A 20,620-nucleotide genomic window follows, 5' to 3' on the forward strand; every position below is an offset into this window, starting at 1 on the left:
TCAAATAAGCATTCCTTGTTTGCTGTAGCATTAGTTTCTATTAAGATGGCTGCTGGAGGTAAGGACTGAATTGGAGGAGAGAGTTATATGAAATTAAGTTTCTTTTATTTCTGTGGTGCCTATCAGAAGCAACACTTGTAGCTTTAAGTAACAAATGCCATCAGGGGTCATTGCCAAGCAACAGTATCCCCTGCTTTCGACCCTTGGCTTCTGTCAGGAAAGGGCAGGAGGAAGAAGTAGGCCCTTTTCTAGGGTTGCTTTGGCCTTTGAGGAACCATTCATTGATCTGATGCCTGGCAGCAACTACCAGGTGACTCGCTACCACCTGACTTGGGTGGCTAACTCAGACCTTGCTGTTTTCATCTGTTCAGCGGTGGCCAACCAATGATCACTGTGGTTACATTGTCACAACAGGATCTGGGAGACCCAGATTTAAATCACCACTCTGCTATAGAAACTCATGGGGTGACCTTGGTCCAGTTATACATTATCAGCTAACATACCTCACTGTACTGTTGTAAGGAAAAAATGGGGGAGAGGAGAATCATGTATGCATCCCCATTGTGAAGAAGGTGGGATATAAATGAAGTTAAAAATAATAAGTACAGGTGCAGAAAGGAGGGCAGATTAATTTGGATTTAGTGGGTATGAAAAAGAGAAGCAAACAATAAAATGTGGGGATGAAGGGATTGCCAGGAAAAGGGAAATATGAAGTAGTGTGGAGAAAGAGATACAGGGAAAATGAGATACCCCCTGAAAGTCTCTCTGAGTTCTCTGTTGTGAAACTCAGCCTGGCCTGGCAGTTGGTACCATGCAACAGCAGGGGCCAGTCTGGCAGCCAACACTGCAAATGAGTGATAGTTTTTCCAGGCAGAGACTGCCAGGGAAAGGAAAGAAGAGAGCTAAAGATGGGGAGGAGCTGGTAAAGACAGGTGGACTGGTAGCTATGGGGGCTTGCAGGAAAAGAAGAGAGGAAATAATGGGGGAGGGGAAAATAAGATTTCCTACAAAAGTCCTTGGAGGTCTCCTGCTTGTATATTTCTAATGCATTACTAATTTATATTTAGCTCCCAAACTTGGAAAATCATGTTTTGTTAAGAGAATTATACTTGGAGGACAACAGTATCTCAACCTTTGAAAAATTGTCAGATTATTGGCTGCCTTTGCTTCAAGTACTTTCCTTCTCACAAAACAGGTAAAACTAAAAATATTTTTTTTGGGGGGGCATCAAAAATTTAAGAACAGTGTATGATAATCAGGTGGGAAACTATCATAACATTTAATATTACGGGAACAGAAATAAATCTGCATTATGCTATTTCCCAAGAATCTGTAAAAGTTAATATAGTCATTGCTGGTCCCATGCTACTGACTCTAAAAGCTGCCACACCATAACTACAAAATTATTGTTGCATTAGGCCAGGCTTTCTCAACCAGAGTTTCATGAAACTCTGGAGTTTCTTGACGACCTTGGAAGGGTTTCCCGAATGTGTGGGAAATTAATTATTCATATTTATTTTTAAATGTGTTAAATGTTTATCAGGTGATAACAAATCATGTTAGCCCGCCACCCCCTGCCACCCCAAATTGCCTGGATGAGATGGGGAGGGGAGGAACCCCAGGTGGGCATGAACACAGCTATGTTTCCCAACCATATTCTGCATAATCATAGCGCTTCTGGGGTTTCTCGAAGCTTGAAGAATGTTTCAGGGGCTTCTCAGTGTTAAACAAGTTGAGAAAGGTTTCTTTAGCCTATGAATATCATCTATGATGAGTTGAAGGCATAATTATAAATCTGGATTATTTGGTATTCAACATTTTTAGTTAAAATTGACAGAAATGTCTTCCCTGGAAGTATCATCATCTCATTCAGTTCTTTGTATCTGTAATTGGGTTGTTTTTTTAAAAAGAGTGCAGTCCATGCAGACTTTTTGGATAATCCCAGAGCATTTAACTATGTTTTATATTAAACAAGATTTATGCTGAATTAACAGTGCTGAAATTTTAGAGCTTCATGAGGAATAATTTCACTTATTTAATAGCAATTCCTTTACAGTGCATTCCCAACTGAAATTATTTTATGCATTGCAACCAATATTTTATGGGAACGTGAGTCTTCTCAGTTCCTTAATCCGAACATTTACTACCTTGTGATCTCAGAGTTCCATGACACTGAAGAACTTCAGCCATGTACTCTCAAGTGCTGTGTGTTCAGAACAAATAATAAATGCCAACCCACCCAGTATTAAATTGAACACCATTAAAGCACATTATTTCATGAGCTATTTTGATTTTTTTCTGCTGTTCAAGAACTCCAAAATGGATAAATCATAGCTGAATTAACTTTCTTCAGACTTTTTTCCCCCGTGGAAGTTAGGATTTAAATGATGGTAACTGTGGTGAATTTTAATTAGCAGTATATAAGATTTTTTAAAATTTGTGTATACCATCATTTTTTATCTGTGCTGCTTTATTTCCAAGATTGTACGTGTGTGTGTGATCATGAGTTCATTTCTGCACTGGGAAGAGGGAAGGGTGTGTGTGCCAATTTTGCCTGTTCCTCAGGAGCAGCGCTTCTGGGCATTTGGAAGGGAAGTAAGAAAGCTGTGCTCAATTTCAGAAAGCCTTCTATCCCAGATTTTCAGAAGGATCCAAGCTACTGATTCAACCCAACCAGACTATCTTGCCTTCTTTATTACTCCAGTAGAGCTATTTTCAAAACATTCCAGGGTTTCTAAACTTGGGATCCATGGATTTCAATTGAGACCTTCTGTGTACAAAGTACATACTCTACCACCAAACTATGGATGCTACCAGGGATTTTGATCCCTGTTGAATATCTTCCATTTTTTCTCTTCTTCCTTTTTTATATCGTGAAAGACAGCTGGTGAGATGCTTCATACTGTGTAGAAGGAAGCACTTCATCATGATAATGGAGCAGATACTTGGCTAGCATTACTTGCAGGAAACGCCTCGCACACCTCTGCTGCCTGAATGTAAATTCTTTGCACAAAATTTAAAACAAAATGAATAGCCATGATAAATATAGCTACAACGGAAGACAAGATCAGCAAAATAGATGATTAAAGCAGTAGGAAACCTAGTACTTCAGTTGCTGGTTTTTGTAGTCTCTTCACCAATATGACAATGTTGTAAGCAGCTCCATATGTCTTTGCTATGGCATAAGTGATTGGATGTTCTATGCAGAAGGATTGAATGTAATGAAATAAGATGCTGAAAGAAAAGCTGTTTCTTTGCTCTCATCCTACAGCTGATATAGTTGTGTGATTTCTTCTCAGTGTGCACTGAGTGTCATTTCCTTTGTGCTGATTGTGGGAGGCTCCTATAAATGTTAGCATTGTTAATGCACATATTGTTGGCAGAGTGTAGGAGGTTGCAGAGTACTAGGCTGCTTAAAAGAATAAAATAGTTTTAAGAAGAGCAACAAACTTTGTGTAGCAAGAGGAGAGAACTAGTCATAACAATCTTTCTATTGGGTAAGCTAGCAGAGATGAAGTGTGCTCAAAGGAACAGGAAGTCTCCAAAAGAGCCAATGAGGACACAGGAGGAAATAATTTGAAAATTATCAGGAAGTTCCTGGTCTAACTATGACCATTTCTGTATTTGAGACTTACCTTGTTTTAGCTTCATGTTGGATTTTTATTGGATTCTGCAAGGCAACACTACGTTTTCTGCATTTGGGTTTTCCTCCCCTCGTTGCACAGGCTGAAATTTGTCATATGTTTTCTGCATCTGATTCAGAAGGGAACAGACTCCCATCATGCTCTCTTCCTTTTTTCCAAAAAGTTTTTTCCCCAAATATTGTCTGCTTGCATCTTTTTTTCCTATTGTGCCCCTTAATCCCACCATTCTGTCCTCCATCAGATATACGGATCATCTCCCTTCTTAAAGACTAACAACATTTATTCCAGTATGAGTTTTTGTGAGGTAGAGCTCACTCAAGTGAGCTTACTGGATGTTTGTATAAAGTGTCATTAGGTCACACTTCACTTATAGTAACCCTGTAGGTTTTTCAAGGCAAGTGATTAAGCAGATGTGGCTTATCATTGCCTTCTTTTGCAAAATCTTCCTTGTTGGTCTTTCATCCAAATATCAACCTTGCTTTGCTTCCAAGATCAGGCTATACTATACCATTTCATATTCCCCATCCTATAGTTTACTCTCTGTATTGCAGTATTACAAATTTAAAAGAAGAGGTATACCAAAAATAGTTACTTTATGTATTCTCCCCCCCCCCCTTTTCCCCTGTCTTTTTTCTAAAAGGTTTTTCAGGTCAGGATATTATCAAAATTGGGCCAAAGAGGTAACCATTTTTCAAACAGGGCTTGTTTCCCAGATCCTCAATCAATTATAGTTTTTGGTACAGTGTTTTTCACATATCAGTATACACATCTTCAAACCTTACTGAAAAGCAGTAGGTGATGATGTGGACAGATGTCTTTAATTTACATCCACATTTCCATAATACATTTAGGTGGCCTTGACAGACCTCAGATCCTGCATTTCCCAGGAAGAGCTACTCCTACATGTTTCCCCCACCCAAAGTCCACTATTACTGACACTTTCATAAAAATTTGCCATGTTTCACACCTCCAAGAGTATGGTGGGTTGTTAACTATGGCCTCTCATGGTTCCAAGCCTCTTGTAGGATAGGAAGCTTGAGCTGCAAGGTGCAAAGAGCAAAAAAGCCACAATTTTATTCTGATAGCTGTGTACTTCAGCAGAGAAAGATTAGAGCCCAGAGAATGTTTCCAATCTCAAAGCCTGTTCCATAAATTATAGAAAATTTTCTGGACTGCGGTTAAGGCCATTCATTTTGTTCCAGATAACTTGCACATGTTTCTTTCTGCTGGCAAGAAGCAATATCTAACTTTCCATTTCCACGAGAAACAGCTTATCAGTTAGAGAGAGGGTTGTCTGTGCAAATAATTGATTAAACACTTCTTTAGCCACCTTCCACATACTATGTTGTTCCTGGAAACAGCACAGAACAGCTTTTTCTCAAGACTGCCCATTTTGCTAAAGCCTTGGAGAGCCTAAGCCAGGCTTTCTCAAGATAGGTTTATGAAACTGTGAAGTATCTTGATGGCCCCAGAAGCATTTCATTGATTGGGTGGGACTTAATGAATCATAGAATGATTCTATGATTCATTAACTCCCACCCAATCAGTGAAACACTTCCAGGACCATCAAGAAACTCCATGGCTTAGGCTAGGGGTAATTAAAAAGTGTTTGCTGGCAGGAGCTCATGGGAATTGTAGTCCATGGACATCTGGAGGGCTGCAGTTTGACTACCCCTGGCTTAGGCTCTTCAAAGCTTTAGCAAATGGGTAGTCTTGGAAAAAAGCTGTTCAGTTCATTTTCTAGGAATAACATAGTATGTGGGAGGTAGCTAAAGAAGTATTTAATCAGTTATTCACACAGATAACCCTCTCTCTAATGTTGTATATATTTTTGCATATATTTTAAAAACATTTTAAATCATGTGATATGACCATATATGATTGTTAACCCACCCCACCCCCCATAGCTAATGATTGACCTTGAGAGGGTGGAAAGAGGAGGGTCCCTGGGCATAAAAATCCTTGTTGGCCGAGACTTGTTGCATTTGGTAGTATTCTCATTTTAACTTAACTGCAGTTGGGAATGGGGGGTGGCAGGGGTAGCATCAGCCACTATGAGCAGTATCCCTAAAAGAGAAAGAGGGAGGGTGGCCAAGAAAACAGGCTGGCAAGTAGGTAAACAGTGTCTCTACAATCCTTTCTTTCCTTTTGATAGCAGTCAGTGCTTATTCTCCTGGGCTGCTTTGCTCTTTTTCTCCTCATCAAAGAAAAGGAGGACTTGCGTCTCCTTGCCCAGCAATTCTAATGGTTGACTTAATGATGCAGTATGTACTGTTAGTTGTATGAGCCATAGTGTGCCCCAAAAACTGGCAGCTGAAGAAAGAGCAAATCCTTTGTAGACTGCATTCTCTTATACACAAATTCAGAGCGTTGGCTGCATGTTATTGCCGGCCTTTTGGCTAAGATCAAGCATAGAATCTACCTTACATTGTGTGAGAACTCTGTCAGTTGAGAATTCTGAAGAGTTAGTACTCATACAAAGCAGGGCCAGATGTTAAATTCAAGGAATAAAATTGTACTGTTTTATTTCATTACTTTGGTGGATTTTGTAAATGTCATATATCACAGTAAATACTGTGAAAGTAGCTTTTTAATTAATTATGAATAATATTTCATTTAACACCTCAGTTATAACATCTATGGTTTAGTTTTAGTTCCTCTAAAGAAAGCCTACAAATATCCATAGATGCCTGCCTGCGTGAAACACACGAGAAATAGTTGGCTTGGGTATTAAATGTGCATTCACTGTGCATATTCTGGAGTGCAGGCTTCAGCACCTTATTTTGCTTTCCTCTCCCCTTACTGAATACATTTTACATTTCAGGTTTGCTTCAATTTTACTTTCTTGTTATTAACTTCCTTTGTGATATTTGTCCTGCTTTTGCTTAAATGATACCAGAAAAAGGAAGCCATTGGACTTAAAAAAAAAATTCTTACTGTTGTATCGTCTTTGTAATTTATATCCTTTTAATGCCCAGGGCTGTAGGACAAGGTCAAGTGGTATTAAGTTTTCTGTAATGTCCTTTGTCTTTCTGGTTTGAATTTTCTTTTTAAAAAAACACACACAAAAAAGACAAAGACCACCAGTGAAATGGAAACTATAGAATAACAGACTGAAAAAGAAGACTTTTAGTTCTGAAAGCGAAGACATCCAGTCTTCCATGTTATAACACATAGAGACTGCAACTAACACATTTACCTGGGAGTAAGCCTTTTTTAATACAGTGGGACTCGCTTTGAATGCTATTTGTATCTGTCACCCTATGTCAATGTAGCCTGGAGATATACCAGGGTAGAATTTAGTCATCATCCGAAACTCTTCTCATCCACTGCTTAGGATCGGGCACCAAATTGCTGACCTATCATGAAAGCTACAGGAAGCTGGCAACATTTTCTAGAAGCAAATAAAATGCAGCATATAAATATTGTGAACAGGATAAGTTAATATTCAGAGCTAAACCCCACCACACACACACGTACAGAAACTCCCACTAAAGACCGCATTTAGAAGATGTTCATGGTCTGACAAATCTACATAAGAATGCCAGTGTTAGTAAATCTTCAGGCACAGATGTTGCTGGGAATGAGAGCAGAAGTGCCTGTGAAGGCGTGGGACAGAAAGAAAGAAATGAAAACCACAAAAGAAGAACAAGCTTCAACGTGTAATTCATAAATGATTCTTCAGATGATTTGGTATTCTTTTCCTTCAAATAATTATTTTACTTTTCTCTGGAAATTCTTTTTGGAGATGTGAGTACACTTAGTAGTTTTTGAAGATTTATGTCCAATTATATTTTCTATTCCCTTCCACAAAGAGGTAAGACAAGAATCGTCAATAACATCCCAGATCTTGTCTTCTGACTTGAAAACAGTGCTTTCCTTTTTTTGGATATCTTTTGGGAGAAAGAGTTTTGCTACTTTTGATGCAAACAATGGAATTTTTTTCACTGTGGTGTTTTTCTTCATATGTATTCATATTCAAGCTTAATACCATTGGTGCATAATAACCATGTATTTGGCAGAATTCCTTGGCTCAAGGAGCCTTTCATTGACATGATAAACTCTGCTTCTAGCACAAGAACTTCTTGCCTCAGTGAAGGTTCCTTGTGCCAAAGAGAAGGCCCACCTTTAGACGAACGGATTAATAGGATTCAGTCACTTTTTGTGCATCTTTCTGGGGGGAAAGGCCTTTTTTGGGGGGAGGAGTAGATAGGATAAACCATGTGCCCTAACCACCTGCACAGAAAGCATGTTTTGAGCCCTTCCAGTGCTATGAATTAAATGCTATAATGCAAACAGATGGTGCATGGATCAAGATTCTATGGTTACTAATCTCTCTGGATAGGATTCTTCTTAATACTAAACTTTCCTTAAGGCAAGCAAACAACTTTCTGTCTCCTGCAGTCTAACTAGGCTACAACAACTTCAGCCTGAGGACAAACATTAAAGAGAAGGGAAGTACTTTATGATCCAGAGGACCTACTAGCTCACAGAAAATAATGAGTTTCCCATTTTTCCCAATTCTGTCACTGAAAAGAAAGAACAGTAGGACTTTCTTCAGAGAGGGACTATGGCTCAGTAACAGAGCTTCTGCTTTGTTTGCTGAAGGTCCCAGATTAAATCCTGAGCATCTCTCATTTTAAAAGGATTATGTGGCAGGTGATGTGAAAGATCTCTGCCTCAGGCCCTGGAGACCCAGGACAATACAGAGTAGGCAATACTGACCTTGATAGACCAATGATCTGATGGAGTATAAGGCAGCTACTGTGTTCAGTCACCAGTGAATGATTTCAGGGAAGAGGTTGATTTTGTTTCTCTCCCAATGTTACAACTAGAGGTGGGCACAAACCTGAAAAATGGAAGTTTGTGGGGGTTTGCAGGTCGGGGGCCTTTGCAAACTTCAAACCCTGAACTTACACAAATCCCATTGTGTTCACAGACCAGTTTGGTTTGTTGGGTTCGTTATGCAGTAGGCTGTGTCCCAGTGTGCTAGAGATGCAAAATACAGCACGTCATCATGCACATGTCTTCCTTCTCTCTCTCTCTCTCTCTCTGGTTTCAGTAAAATTCCAAAAACTAATGGTAACATATGAACTATGATTCCATAGGTTGGTCAGTTCAGTTCATAGGGAAGGGGTTCTGGGGGACCCAGCAGATGTAGGTTTGGTCAACTTCAACCCAGTGTCTGGTGGAAGAGCTCCATTTTGCAGGCTGCGGTAGCTCAGGTAGGGGCCTGATCACTTCTGGAAGTTCATTTGACCAGGTGGAGGTCAGGACAGAGAAAGCTCTGGTTGAGGTCAGACATGCTTCCTTGAGGCCATGGATCACCAGCCAGTTGGAAGTGGCAGAGAGTAGAGCTCTTTAGGAGGCATAGCCAGTGAGGCTGTCCCTCAGGTACACTGGTCCCAGACTGCATATTGTCTTAAAGGTGATTACAAAGACCTTACGCCTGATCCGGGGTTCAACTGGTAGTCAGTGCAGTTGTTGGAGAGCGGGCCTGATGTGGGACCTCCGTGATATACCTGTCAGGACCCTGGCTGCTGCATTCAGGTCAAGAGTCTGCATAGAGCATGTTGTAGAAATCTAGGCTAGAGATGACCATCACATGAATGACTATCACTAGGTATCCCAGGGTCATATAGGGTGCCAGTAGTTTAGCTTGGCGCAGGTGGTAGAATGCCACCTGCGCAACTCTTGTGATCTTTGCCCTAGAGGAGGAGACGTCAAGGACCACACCCAGGTTCCTGGTGTAGTAAGTCTGAGGAGGCTTGCCCTCACCTATCTCTGAGAATTGTTCTTATGGTATTGTAGGAATCTGATCAATCAAACGGAGAGCCAGTTTGGTGTAGTGGTTAGGAGTCTGGACTTCTAATCTGGCATGCCGGGTTCGATTCTGCGCTCCCACACATGCAACCAGCTGGGTGACCTTGGGCTCGCCACGGCACTGATAAAACTGTTCTGACCGAGCAGTGGTATCAGGGCTCTCTCAGCCTCACCCACCCCACAGAGTGTCTGTTGTGGGGAGAGGAATGGGAAGGCGACTGTAAGCCACTTTGAGCCTCCTTCGGGTAGGGAAAAGCGGCATATAAGAACCAACTCTTCTTCAATGTTGTCCAGTTTGAAACAATGCCCATTTCCTTCTAGCTTCTTGAATAGTTAGCAGGCAATTTAATTTCAAAATACACATATGTGTTGGATGATGGTTACATAGTTGTACAATACTTAACCCCTAATTATTCCTCCAATTTTTAAAGGGCTGTTGCCACTTCTCTAAATGTGCTGTTTTCTCTTTTTCTTTTAGCTTGACATACCTTACACCTCTTTTTTCATACCTGTCATTGGAAAAACTAGATGTCAGCAACAACTGCTTGTTAGGTGAGTGGTTTCAACCTGTTGCTAGAGTTTTTAGTTGCTATACTGTAACATGGAAGTGAGCTCAGTTTTTTTTAATTATATAAAATGAGGCTTTATAAGTTAATGATGCAGTTCTGGGATCCTATTGTTAATGCTGTCATGCACAGAATTTCCCCACAACAACCACCATTGGCTTGGATGTTTCTGCAAGTGCAAGGATTTCTGCTCACGGAACCTTTTTCTCTCCCCAACTCCTACTCCACAGCAGTCCAAAATGCCCTTCCGAATCCTGTTCTGGGAATATTCTTTTAAGAAGGGCATTTCAGTTACTGTGATGTAGATCATGCTTAGTGAACAGAAATGTTGCTCCTGAAAAAATGTTTAGATCCAGCCCATAATATAAGTGAGCTACCTTTCAACGTTCCGCAGGGCCTGCAAGATGGAGCTCTTCCGCCAGGTCTATGGTTGAGGCTGGGGCTGCTGTGGTACATCGACTGCTCTCCCCCGGGCTTCTTCTTGAACACCGTTGACCTCCTTGTCCTCCACCCCCCCCTTTTTAGGAAGGGGGTAGGAAGGGGATCTTATTATTGTGCTGCCATGCTGTGACATTTTAAAGTCTTTTAATGATAGTTTTAATGGGGTTCTAAGACACTGTAACCCGCCACAAGCCATTTGGGAGTGGCGGGAAATAAATCTTAATAATAATAATAATAATAATACAAGTTTCAGTTGCCCTTCTTTTCCTCCAGGCTTTTCTAGCTCGTATTCCTGCCAGAAGCTAATGTCCAATTTTTTATCCATGATTTAAACCCAGGCTTTATTCATCTGGTTAACAGTCACTATTTAGAATGAACCAAAGGGTGGTGCCATCATAAGCTTCAGTCGTTAAGTCTGATGAAAAATGTTGTTGTTATGTGCGAAGTCGTGTCCGACCCATCGCGACCCCATGAAATGAAAAATGGTGGAAAGGAAATGGTGGAAAGGAAATGGGTAGAAAGGGAAGAGGATAAAGAAGTGTGCTTACAGTCCCAAGATTTGAGAGTTAACTATGCCTGTGCTTGTATCCCCTTGTAGTGGTGCCTGTATTTTGACAGGGGATTTGCACTTGGGCATCCATACCCAGTGGTCATAAACTAAATATTGGTTTCTGTCATTCAATCTGAATTTAACGCGATGTCACTGTCCGCTGGTCCCACCCACCATGCCTTTTTCCATGGCACCAGTGGGTGACCACCCCCTTCACCTTTTTCCCCAATGCATGTGCACTAACATTAGTTTGATATGTCACACCTGATGGGTCCCTCGTTTCTCTGCATTCATCTGTGTGCTGTCAGCTCCCCTTTAAGTCCATTTAATTTTTTATGTGTGCCATGCTTATTCTCCTTTGTTTGAGGTCACTTTCAAGCATCCTTGGGGTGGGCCGTGGTGTGTGCGGAGTTGCAGTTCTCAATATAAGTGATGACTGCACTGCTTTCTGTGCAGGAGAGGGAGAGACAGTATATGCCCCCTCACATTACAGAATGGGGGGACGCACATGCACAAAAGGTAAAAGAAATGAATATTCCTATTTTTACCACAAAATGTTTTTTTCTCTCAAAGTAACCATTACTAGTGATCATGCGAAATGACATTCCAATAAAGGAAATGCCTAGCGGACAGGGGTGGGCCAGACAGCAGATGGAGAAGAAGGTGGGCAGGTCTCTCCACTCCACAAAAGCATGACGAGACATCTCAGGCGGGGAAAAAAATAAGGAAGCCAATATGAGCTGTGATCAGATGCATTGGGTTTCTGTGAATTTCCTCCCCTCCTGGGGAGGAAAATGACGGTTCCTCGGATTTCAGAAAACACACCGTTTCCTGGCATTTCCTGTGTGTTTTTGTCTTGGGGGCCCACTTAGTGCGAAGGCTTACAAATTATGCGGGGCTGCATGTCTGCAGATGCAATTCTTAAAGTACCTGTGAAATCCCCCCAAATGAAAAAAAATTAGAGTCCAGTGGCACCTTTAAGACTAACAAAATTTATTCAAGGTCTGAACTTTTGCACACTTCCTGAGATGCAACAGAAGCTCATATCTTTAAACAGCCCTGTGGCGCGGAGCGCCACGGACTGAATAAAGGAGTAAGGGCACTGTGGGAGGAGTTAGGGTGGGCCCTGTCCGGGATAAAAACTCGGAGGGGCCAATCAGGAGCCGCGAATTGGCTCCTGATTGGCCCCTCCAAGTGTCCATCCCGGCCCAAGCAGTAATGGTTGTCGCGCGAAGCGCGGCTCCCCATTCCCTGCTTCACCCGCACAGACAGCCACGGGTGAGTGGTGGGCCGCACCGCCTTCTCCGAGGCCGCTCCGCCGGCCGGGAGAAGGCTCGAGAGAGCCTCGGGGGGCGGGGGGCCTGGAAGCCTTCTCCCGGCCTGCGGAGCGGCCTCTACGACGCAGCGAGGCCGCTCTGCCGGCCGGGAGAAGGCTCAAGAGAGCCTCGGGGGGCGGGGGGGCCTGGAAGCCTTCTTGGCCGAGAAAAGGCCGGCTCCCGCCCCCCCACCCTCCCCAAATGGCGAACGGCGTTCTCTCGCCCTCCGGAGCGCCCTCGCTGCAGCAAGGGCGCTCCGGAGGGCGAGAGAACGCCGTTCGCCATTTGGGGAGGGGGGGCGGGAGCTGGCCTTTTCTCGCCCTCCGGAGCGCCCTCGCTGCAGCGAGGGCGCTCCGGAGGGCAAGAGAACGCCGTTCGCCATTTGGGGAGGGGGGGGGCGGGAGCTGGCCTTTTCTCACCCTCCGGAGCGCCCTCGCTGCAGCGAAGGCGCTCCAGAGGGCGAGAGAACGCCATTCGCCATTTGGGGAGGGGGGGACGGAGCCGGCCTTTTCTCGCCCTCCGGAGCGCCCTCGCTGCAGCGAAGGCGCTCCGGAGGGCGAGAGAACGCCGTTCGCCATTTGGGGAGGGTGGGGGGGGACCGGGAGCTGCCCTTTTCTCGCCCTCCATGAAGCGCGGCTGCTGGGGGCTCCCTGCCCGCCCGCGTCTATGCAGAAAATGGCCGCCAGCCAGAAGACGCCGCAACGGGTAAGCCCTCTTTTACTCTCCCACTGCCTCCTAGCGCCCATTGTATTTAGGATACAATGGGCTTTTTTACTAGTCTTGAATAAAACTTGGTTGGTCTTAAAGGTGCCACTGCACTCTAAATTTGTTCTGCTGCTTCAGTCCAACACAGCTGCCCACTTGAATCTAGGTTGCTAAGTTTTATGCTTACTTTCAGGTATATAGGAAGTGAAAGAAAAGGTCTGAGATTTCATAGTCCATTTTATCTCAAAGCCTCTTCCATCATAAGCAGTACCAATAAATAATGCAAAATTAAAAGTTATAGTAAAATTAATAGAATACAGTAACATGATATATTGAAGAACAGCCAAAACCTTGTGATCATAGTTGAAATAACGGAATGATCTCAGTTTATATTTCTCTTGTTCTTATCATATGCAGACCTTAAGAGTGTCATTCAATGTCTTAGTGGTTGTGATAACCTAAGAGAATTATCTCTATGTGGAAATCCACTTCTTCAAGAAGAGAACTGGAGGTAAGCAAATGAGATAGAAGTGGTGTGACATGGATGGCTGAGATAGGAAGGGCAAATTATAGCCCTTCCTGGTTAAACTGCAGGAACTCAAGGGGTTATCATAGCATTTGCATTTTTCTGATTTCTTTTCCTCCCCCTCTTAAGAGACTCTGTAAATGGCAGACAAAAGGGAAATTGTAAGGGTGGGAGGGAACATTGTCTCTCAGAACAGCATTTTTTTCTAGAAGACATTGTTTACAGCAGTAATTCTTCCTGCATAAGAAAAGTTGGCTTGGTGCTTTGATATTTTAGGTAGATGTCCAGTAGAGATATAATAATGATGGAAGCATCCCAGGGGAGATTTGTTTGTCCCCTTCTATCTGTGTTCCACCAAGGGTGAAGTCTTTTCTGTTTGGCTTTCCTTCACTGACTCTCCTTCCACTCATGTGTCCATATGTTCATTTGTTTTGCTTTTAATTGTTTTAGATATGTATGTACTTATAAGATTGTTTAAATATTTTTTATTGTTCACATCCATGGATACCTTAAGTTGGGTCAGAAGGCAGAATAATTGAAATTAATAAAAATGAATCCATTTGTTGAGATTATTGAAAGCAGTTCCAGGGAAAAGAGGAAATTCATAGTTATCACTAGTTGGGTGTCAGTAGTTATGTAAAATATAATCAGAATTTTGTCCTGTAAATGAATATGATCCTAGAGAAACAATTTTTCCTGCTTTGTTCTGAAAATGAATGAAGTTTGGGGTTGTTAAGCAGGGAGACCATGATTGTTTCCCAAGTTAATTTGCTTTTTGAGGCCCTTTCCCAGGACCATAGAGCATGATTTCTTCTAGTTTATTAAGTTAGCTCTCATCCTAAAGATGAAAGGAAGAACATCCACTCTTGTTCTGACCCAGTTACACGTGAGGAGGCAGAAAACAGAGCCTATTTTTTTCATATAGTTATTTATTTCCTCAAACAGCATATTCTTATGCATAGTTTTGTGCACAGGCAAGAATATACCATATTTGCCGGTGTATAAGATGACTGGGCGTATAAGACGACCCCCCAACATTTCCACTCAAAATATAGAGTTTGTTACATTACATTACAGTACTATGGGCCACTATGGGCAGCTATGTCTATCCCAACTGAAGTGCACCCGGCGTATAGGACGACCCCCTCACTTGGAGGCATGTTTTTCAGGGGGGAAAAGTAGTCTTATACGCCAGCAAATACTGTAATTATTTCTTCTTCTTATTCCCTGAAGAAATATTTACCCTTTTGGTATTTCTTTCACCTGTGATTCAGACTGAAGATATAACCTGTTTCATATGGATATGCTACTTGGGTTGCTTCCATAGGGAGTGCTCACTCCTCATTTTCCCTCTCTTCAACTACAGCTATTTTATTTTGGCTTCTACATGATATCGAGCATTTATCTACTATCCATGTTATGGCTGTAAGTTTCTGCAAGCAGGTTTAATTGTGAATAGGGACGGACAGATTTCTACCTACATTCTTTGCCACATCTGGCACCATTTTTCTTCATGTTAGCCCCCCTCTCCCCCCCCCCAAAAAAAGCAAGCTTTTGTCATTATTATTATTATTTGTCACAGTCAGGCCTCCTTCTCCCAGAGGTGCTCTAACTCTATTCGTAGATCTGTTTTTTTGTTATCCTTGCCTGTTCTTTCTTTTCAGTCAGTCTGTCAGTAGGCTTTTATTGGCATAAAAAAATTTCTTTTCTATTTTGGTCTCCTGGGATTGCAGTGTCAATGATCCAAACCCTATTTCTCATTATTTTCCCCCTACAATTGTGGTATCACGGGTGTTACGCTCCAGGTATTTAAGATTTACTATCAGCGAGATAGCTAAAGAGTTAAAACACTATCACAATGAGAATGAAAGGGGAATTGCCCCATGCAGAAGAAGTCTTAGTTATCTGTATATGAATGTATTAATTTATTAATTCATTTAGCTTATATACCACCCCTCACTGTGAAGTCTTGAGGCTGTGTACACAAAACAGGAACAAGAAAATACACTGAACATTCACAACCATTTCAAACAAAGAAATAAGATAATTATTGGAAACCAATATATAGCAGAATAACAAGGAACAGTGTAACAGCTGAAAAGGAACATGTTAGGGGTTGGTGGTAACATTTCTTGTCAATAAGAGTTGATGATAGGGTCCCCGTTGTTGGTCTTATCCAAAAGCCTGGTGGAAGAGCTCCATTTTGCAGGCCTTATAGAACTGTGACCAGAGCCATCTCCACCTGATGACCAGGACAGAAGCCAGGCTGAAGTGGGTTGAGAGCTGAAGCTTCCTCTAGGCATGCCAGAACTTGGTTCACAGCTACCCTTTCAACCACCTTTTCCAGAAACACCAGTTGCGAGATGGGACAGTAGTTGGCCTGGTCCCGGGGGTCCGACAATGTTTTTTTTTCAGTAGAGGCCCATCCACTGCCTCATCTCAGGAATTCCCCAGTAGTCCGGGAAGCATTAATTATCTCCAGAGAGGATCTCCTACCCTCTTGTTATTCATTTTGAGTAGTTGAGAAGGACAGGGATCTAATGGGCAGGTGATCAGTCTCACTAACATTAGCAACCTATCCACATCGGTAAGCAAGAACCTTATGAAGCTTAGCGGCCATGGAACACTATGAACCACAACCAGATCTACATCCACCCCTGCACAAAAGAACTAATCCAGGGTGTGGCTGGCTTGATGGTGGGACCAGTAGCAATCTGTGAGAGCGCTGCCATGCCCTACACCAGGTCCAAGCCATGACCTGAGGTTGATAGCTTTGCATGAACATTAAAGTCACCCAGAATTATGAGTCTGGGGAACTGAAAGGCCCAGGCAGCTGCAGCCTCCAGGAGGTCTGACAGGGCATCTCATTGTGCGTTCAGCAGGCCGTGCTCTCCTCCAGGTCCCATCTAATGCCTACATGCTCAGTGCTTCGGATCTTTGGTGCTGGGAGTGCGCTGGAGGAATAAGCCTCCTAGACCAGTATTGCCACTCTCTCCCCCCCAACCCAACGTCTGGGACTGGTGGAGGACTGAGAATCTGGGGGTGAGGGGCTAATTCTTTCAAGGTGGCAGTTTCACCCTCCCTCACTTGGTTATGCAAACCAGGTCTACCTCATGCTTAGCAAAATATACCTGCATGGTTGATAATTTATTATTGATAGACCAGATACTGCGCAGCATCAGTGATGGAACTGGGTGGATAACTTTAGCCTCTTTCTCAGTGTTTTTGTATGTGGGAAGGAGATTAGAAGGGGTGTGGGCATAGCCTTGGGAGTACCAAGGCTGGTTGCCATTCAGTCAATCATATCTCCCACGTCTTTTCTTGTCCAGTCTCCTCCCACCACTAATACCTGCCATGCCCTCCATCAAGCTTGGTTAACGAACTCACTACCATATTTTTCAAAGCTGAATTAACTTAACCCAGCATCTGCTTATGCATGCAGAACTTAGAGACACATGAACTTTCTCTCTTAGTGAAACATTCAGGCCTCGTAGAACTTTGGATCACTCATGAGAACATACTTTGGATCACATGCTCATGCAGATCCAACATTCTTCATATCAGTTCAGTTATTAATGCTGTATATGCTGCTGAAGGCAAAGGAAGAGATCCATATTCCTGAGATCCAGTTCCTAACTTGTTATGAATGGGAAAGGGAAATACTGGAAAATACTGTCATATGACTAGCATTGAAATCTCCACTTGGGAGGAGATGGATGGGGCCAGCAACAACTGGTAAAGTGACAGCCATGAACTATTAATGTAGACAGTTTTATTTCTCCAATGTTTTTGGGAACTACAACTGAACTCAAGGGAACTGATTGGCTGTTTTAGCAAAGAATTATCATATAGCATCATATGGCTGAATCTGGATGATGTGACACAGTTTACTAATTTACCATAATTACTGTAGCTTTTGTCTTATATTTCCACTGTTATGATGGTAGTTCATTAGTCTGAGGAAGTGTGCATGCACTCGAAAGCTCACACCTTGAATAAATCTTTGTTGGTCATAAAGGTGCTACTTCAGACCAACATGGCTACCCACTTGCATATCTAGAAATTGATGTAAATCTGTATTTACTTTCTTACATGATGCAAATAAGTTTTATTATGACTGCAAAAGTCAAATTTCTCTTAGAGTATTGCATATTGCATGATGACCTTTGGAAATTTTTAAACAAAGGCTGGATAGTCATCTGACGGAGAGACTGATTCTGTGAAGACTCAAGGGGGTGGCAGTGGTTGAGCAATAGGGTTGTGAGTGTCCTGCATAGTGCAGGGGGTTGGACTAGATGACCCATGAGGTCCCTTCCAACTCTATGATTCTATGATTCTGTGACCTCAGAGTCTTACTGTTTGTAGCTACATTGCATTGTTCTGATATGGCTGATATTGTATATAATGAATTGCTGCTTTAAGCAAATTCAGGTTAAAATAAATGTTTGGAATTCCGTTCCTTCTATATTGTTTCCCCCAATAGAACTTCCATGATTGGACAAGAGTCTGATTTATCTAATGGGATAGGATAAAGTATGGATTTGCTGAATTCAGCATTGACTGTTACTTCAGGCAATATGTTCCAATGAACTTTACATAACCCCTTGATACCAACAAAGGAATTAGTTGTAAAATTTCCCAATTGGCTTCCTACTTTCATGTTCAGCCAGTGATAACACTGAAGAAGCTGAAGTACTAAGAAATCACTTTTTAGAAATTAAACCCTGGGATCAGTTTGAGCACTCCTTGGGGGAATGTGTTTCATTGCAGTAATGATTAATAGAGCCTCTTAAGTGACAGAATATTCACCAGGAAGTTTTCACTAAATGAAATATTGACTCAGCCATCACCAGGAGAAACCCAGCTGGAAAAACTAGTTCTAGGATCCCATGGCTCTAAGAAACTATACTTTCCAGCATTCTTCAACTTGATATGACACCTTTTCAATATATCATTGCTCAGTGCTGTCTCTGATAACTGTGCAGTGTGCATTTAGGGCTATAAGTTTAGTGATAGTATACAGTACTCCTGCACTTGTGTAAAGTAAACAAAGTTTCAGTTGCCTTTCTAGCTGTAATCACATTTACAGAAGCAAAGATTGCAAGCTAGCAGACATTAAATAATGTATAGTAAATCCCCAGGGCCACTTTCCTGGGAGTAAGCAGCATTGAACATACAAGAGTAGCAGTCTTAGTAAACCTAAGGATAGCCCCTGTAGTTTCACAGACCTCAGTTAGAAAGAGTTAAGAAACTGCTTAACTTTTCTGTTGAAATATATAAAAGGCCTACTCTTGGATGCACTGTGCCTAAATTTGAAATTCACAGTGTAAGGTGGCATTTTGGGGTTAAATTTAGATAGGCCTGAAGGTAAATAGGACTTCCCTGTTAAGTGGGTTAGTTTTGCCTGTATATTCCCCCTTCCCAACCCATGACATGATGCATGCCAGAATGGAATCACTGTTGCGTACAGAGGGCTTCTCCATTTTATTTCCACACCTAAGCAACATGTGAACACATTTTCATTACATGATAACAGTCAATTCGGGACTGAAGAGAATGGAGCCATATATACTCTTGTCACAAAACACAGGGCATTTTTATTGGAGCTCCTGTTGGAAGTATCATAAATGCCTCTGTGGCATCACAAATGAGGCAAATATTGTACGGAGATTGCATGATGGCTCCAATTTAGTTTTCAGGTTGTTTGTTCATATTTTCCAAGTTTACAAGCAAACAGAATGAAAAATAGATAATTGTTTAGGCTGCAGTCCAGAATACTGTGAGTACTTGCTACATCCACCGCTTGGCAAGAAGCAGAAAAGAAAGTTCGTAAGCCATTTTCTTCATTGTAGCCAGCAAATGGGAAAAGACCTGGTTGCACATGTGTTTTGAATCTGCTGGACTGTACCCTTCCTGCACACCTTATGCTTAGAAAAACAGCATATGTTCAGTCTCTACACAAAGATCATTCTATTTATAAGGCTGGAATGTCCAGAGTTTGTAATAATAAGTAACTACTATAGCACTGACATTTTCTTTCTTTCTTAAAGGTATTCCTTGCTTAAAATGCTACCCAATCTGAAAATGCTTAATGGTGAAAACGTCAATTCTGATACAGACATCCTAGGTGAAACAATAAAAAAGAAGCCGGATCCAGAAAGTTTTTTAGCATTTTGTCAAACTCAGATTAAGGAAATTAATTTAGTAAGCGAAAAAGCTACAACTTGGCCAATGTAAGTATTTTCATTGTATTTTTTTCAGTATGTATATATTTTTGAGAATTTATTTTTCTGTTTTTTTTTAATTCTCTGTTACTGCAAGAACAAGAAACATTTTTAAATATCCGCTTTTTGTAATTTCTTGACCTGATTGAGACTTCTCGAGGAATCTCATGGAATCTCAAGTTATCTGATTAGAAATGGAGAATTATATGCATGATATTTCTATTTAAGCAACTGTTTGACCAAATGCAATTTTGTAGGATTTTTAAAAAACTATTAAACAAAATTCAGAGGACACCAGAGTTATTGAATCTATATCTACTTTCTATGATCTAGGTGACATACAGTGTTACCCTGTGGATATTTACTTAGATGTAAGCCCACATTAAGTTCAGTGGGCCTAGTATCCAAGTAAGTGTCTATAGGACTGTAGCCTTAACTGCAATCTTGCAGTATTAACCCCAACAAGCTCCTTGTCTATTTGACGTCTCACTAAGTTATGGGACCCTGTAGATATGACCTCAGGTATGTAAGCTGCCAAAGATAATCACTGCTAGATTTTCTAATCTATGTTTCATACTCCATTGCCTGCTCACTTCAATTGCCTGTGTTGTTATTGCTTTAAAATTCACATTGCATACCATGCTTAAGAGTTACGTGCTTTAAAAAAATTAATTACCCTGTTCTAGTAAATGTCTGTCAGTTAATCTTTTGACACTTAGTTATAAGTAGCTGCGTTAAAATGCACTTCCGTTTCAGTGTTTTGGCTTTCAACAGGCTGTAGTACAGATGCCTGGAAATAAAAGACACTAATGGAAGTTGAAACCC

General features: G+C 41.7%; 1 protein-coding gene across 7 annotated transcripts in view; it reads left to right on the forward strand.

The window, feature by feature from the left end:
- LRRIQ1 (leucine rich repeats and IQ motif containing 1) overlaps nt 1–20,620 on the forward strand; it is a 129,139-nt gene that overhangs the window by 28,927 nt on the left and 79,592 nt on the right. For all 7 annotated transcript variants that reach the window (XM_077338957.1, XM_077338955.1, XM_077338958.1 and 4 more), the window contains 4 exons: nt 1,068–1,195; nt 9,946–10,019; nt 13,463–13,556; nt 19,622–19,804. In XM_077338957.1, the coding sequence (XP_077195072.1) occupies nt 1,068–1,195; nt 9,946–10,019; nt 13,463–13,556; nt 19,622–19,804 (479 nt within the window). The remainder of the gene's footprint in view (nt 1–1,067; nt 1,196–9,945; nt 10,020–13,462; nt 13,557–19,621; nt 19,805–20,620) is intronic.

This window comes from Paroedura picta, chromosome 5, assembly GCF_049243985.1.
Source record: "Paroedura picta isolate Pp20150507F chromosome 5, Ppicta_v3.0, whole genome shotgun sequence".
Taxonomy (NCBI): Eukaryota; Metazoa; Chordata; class Lepidosauria; order Squamata; family Gekkonidae; genus Paroedura; species Paroedura picta.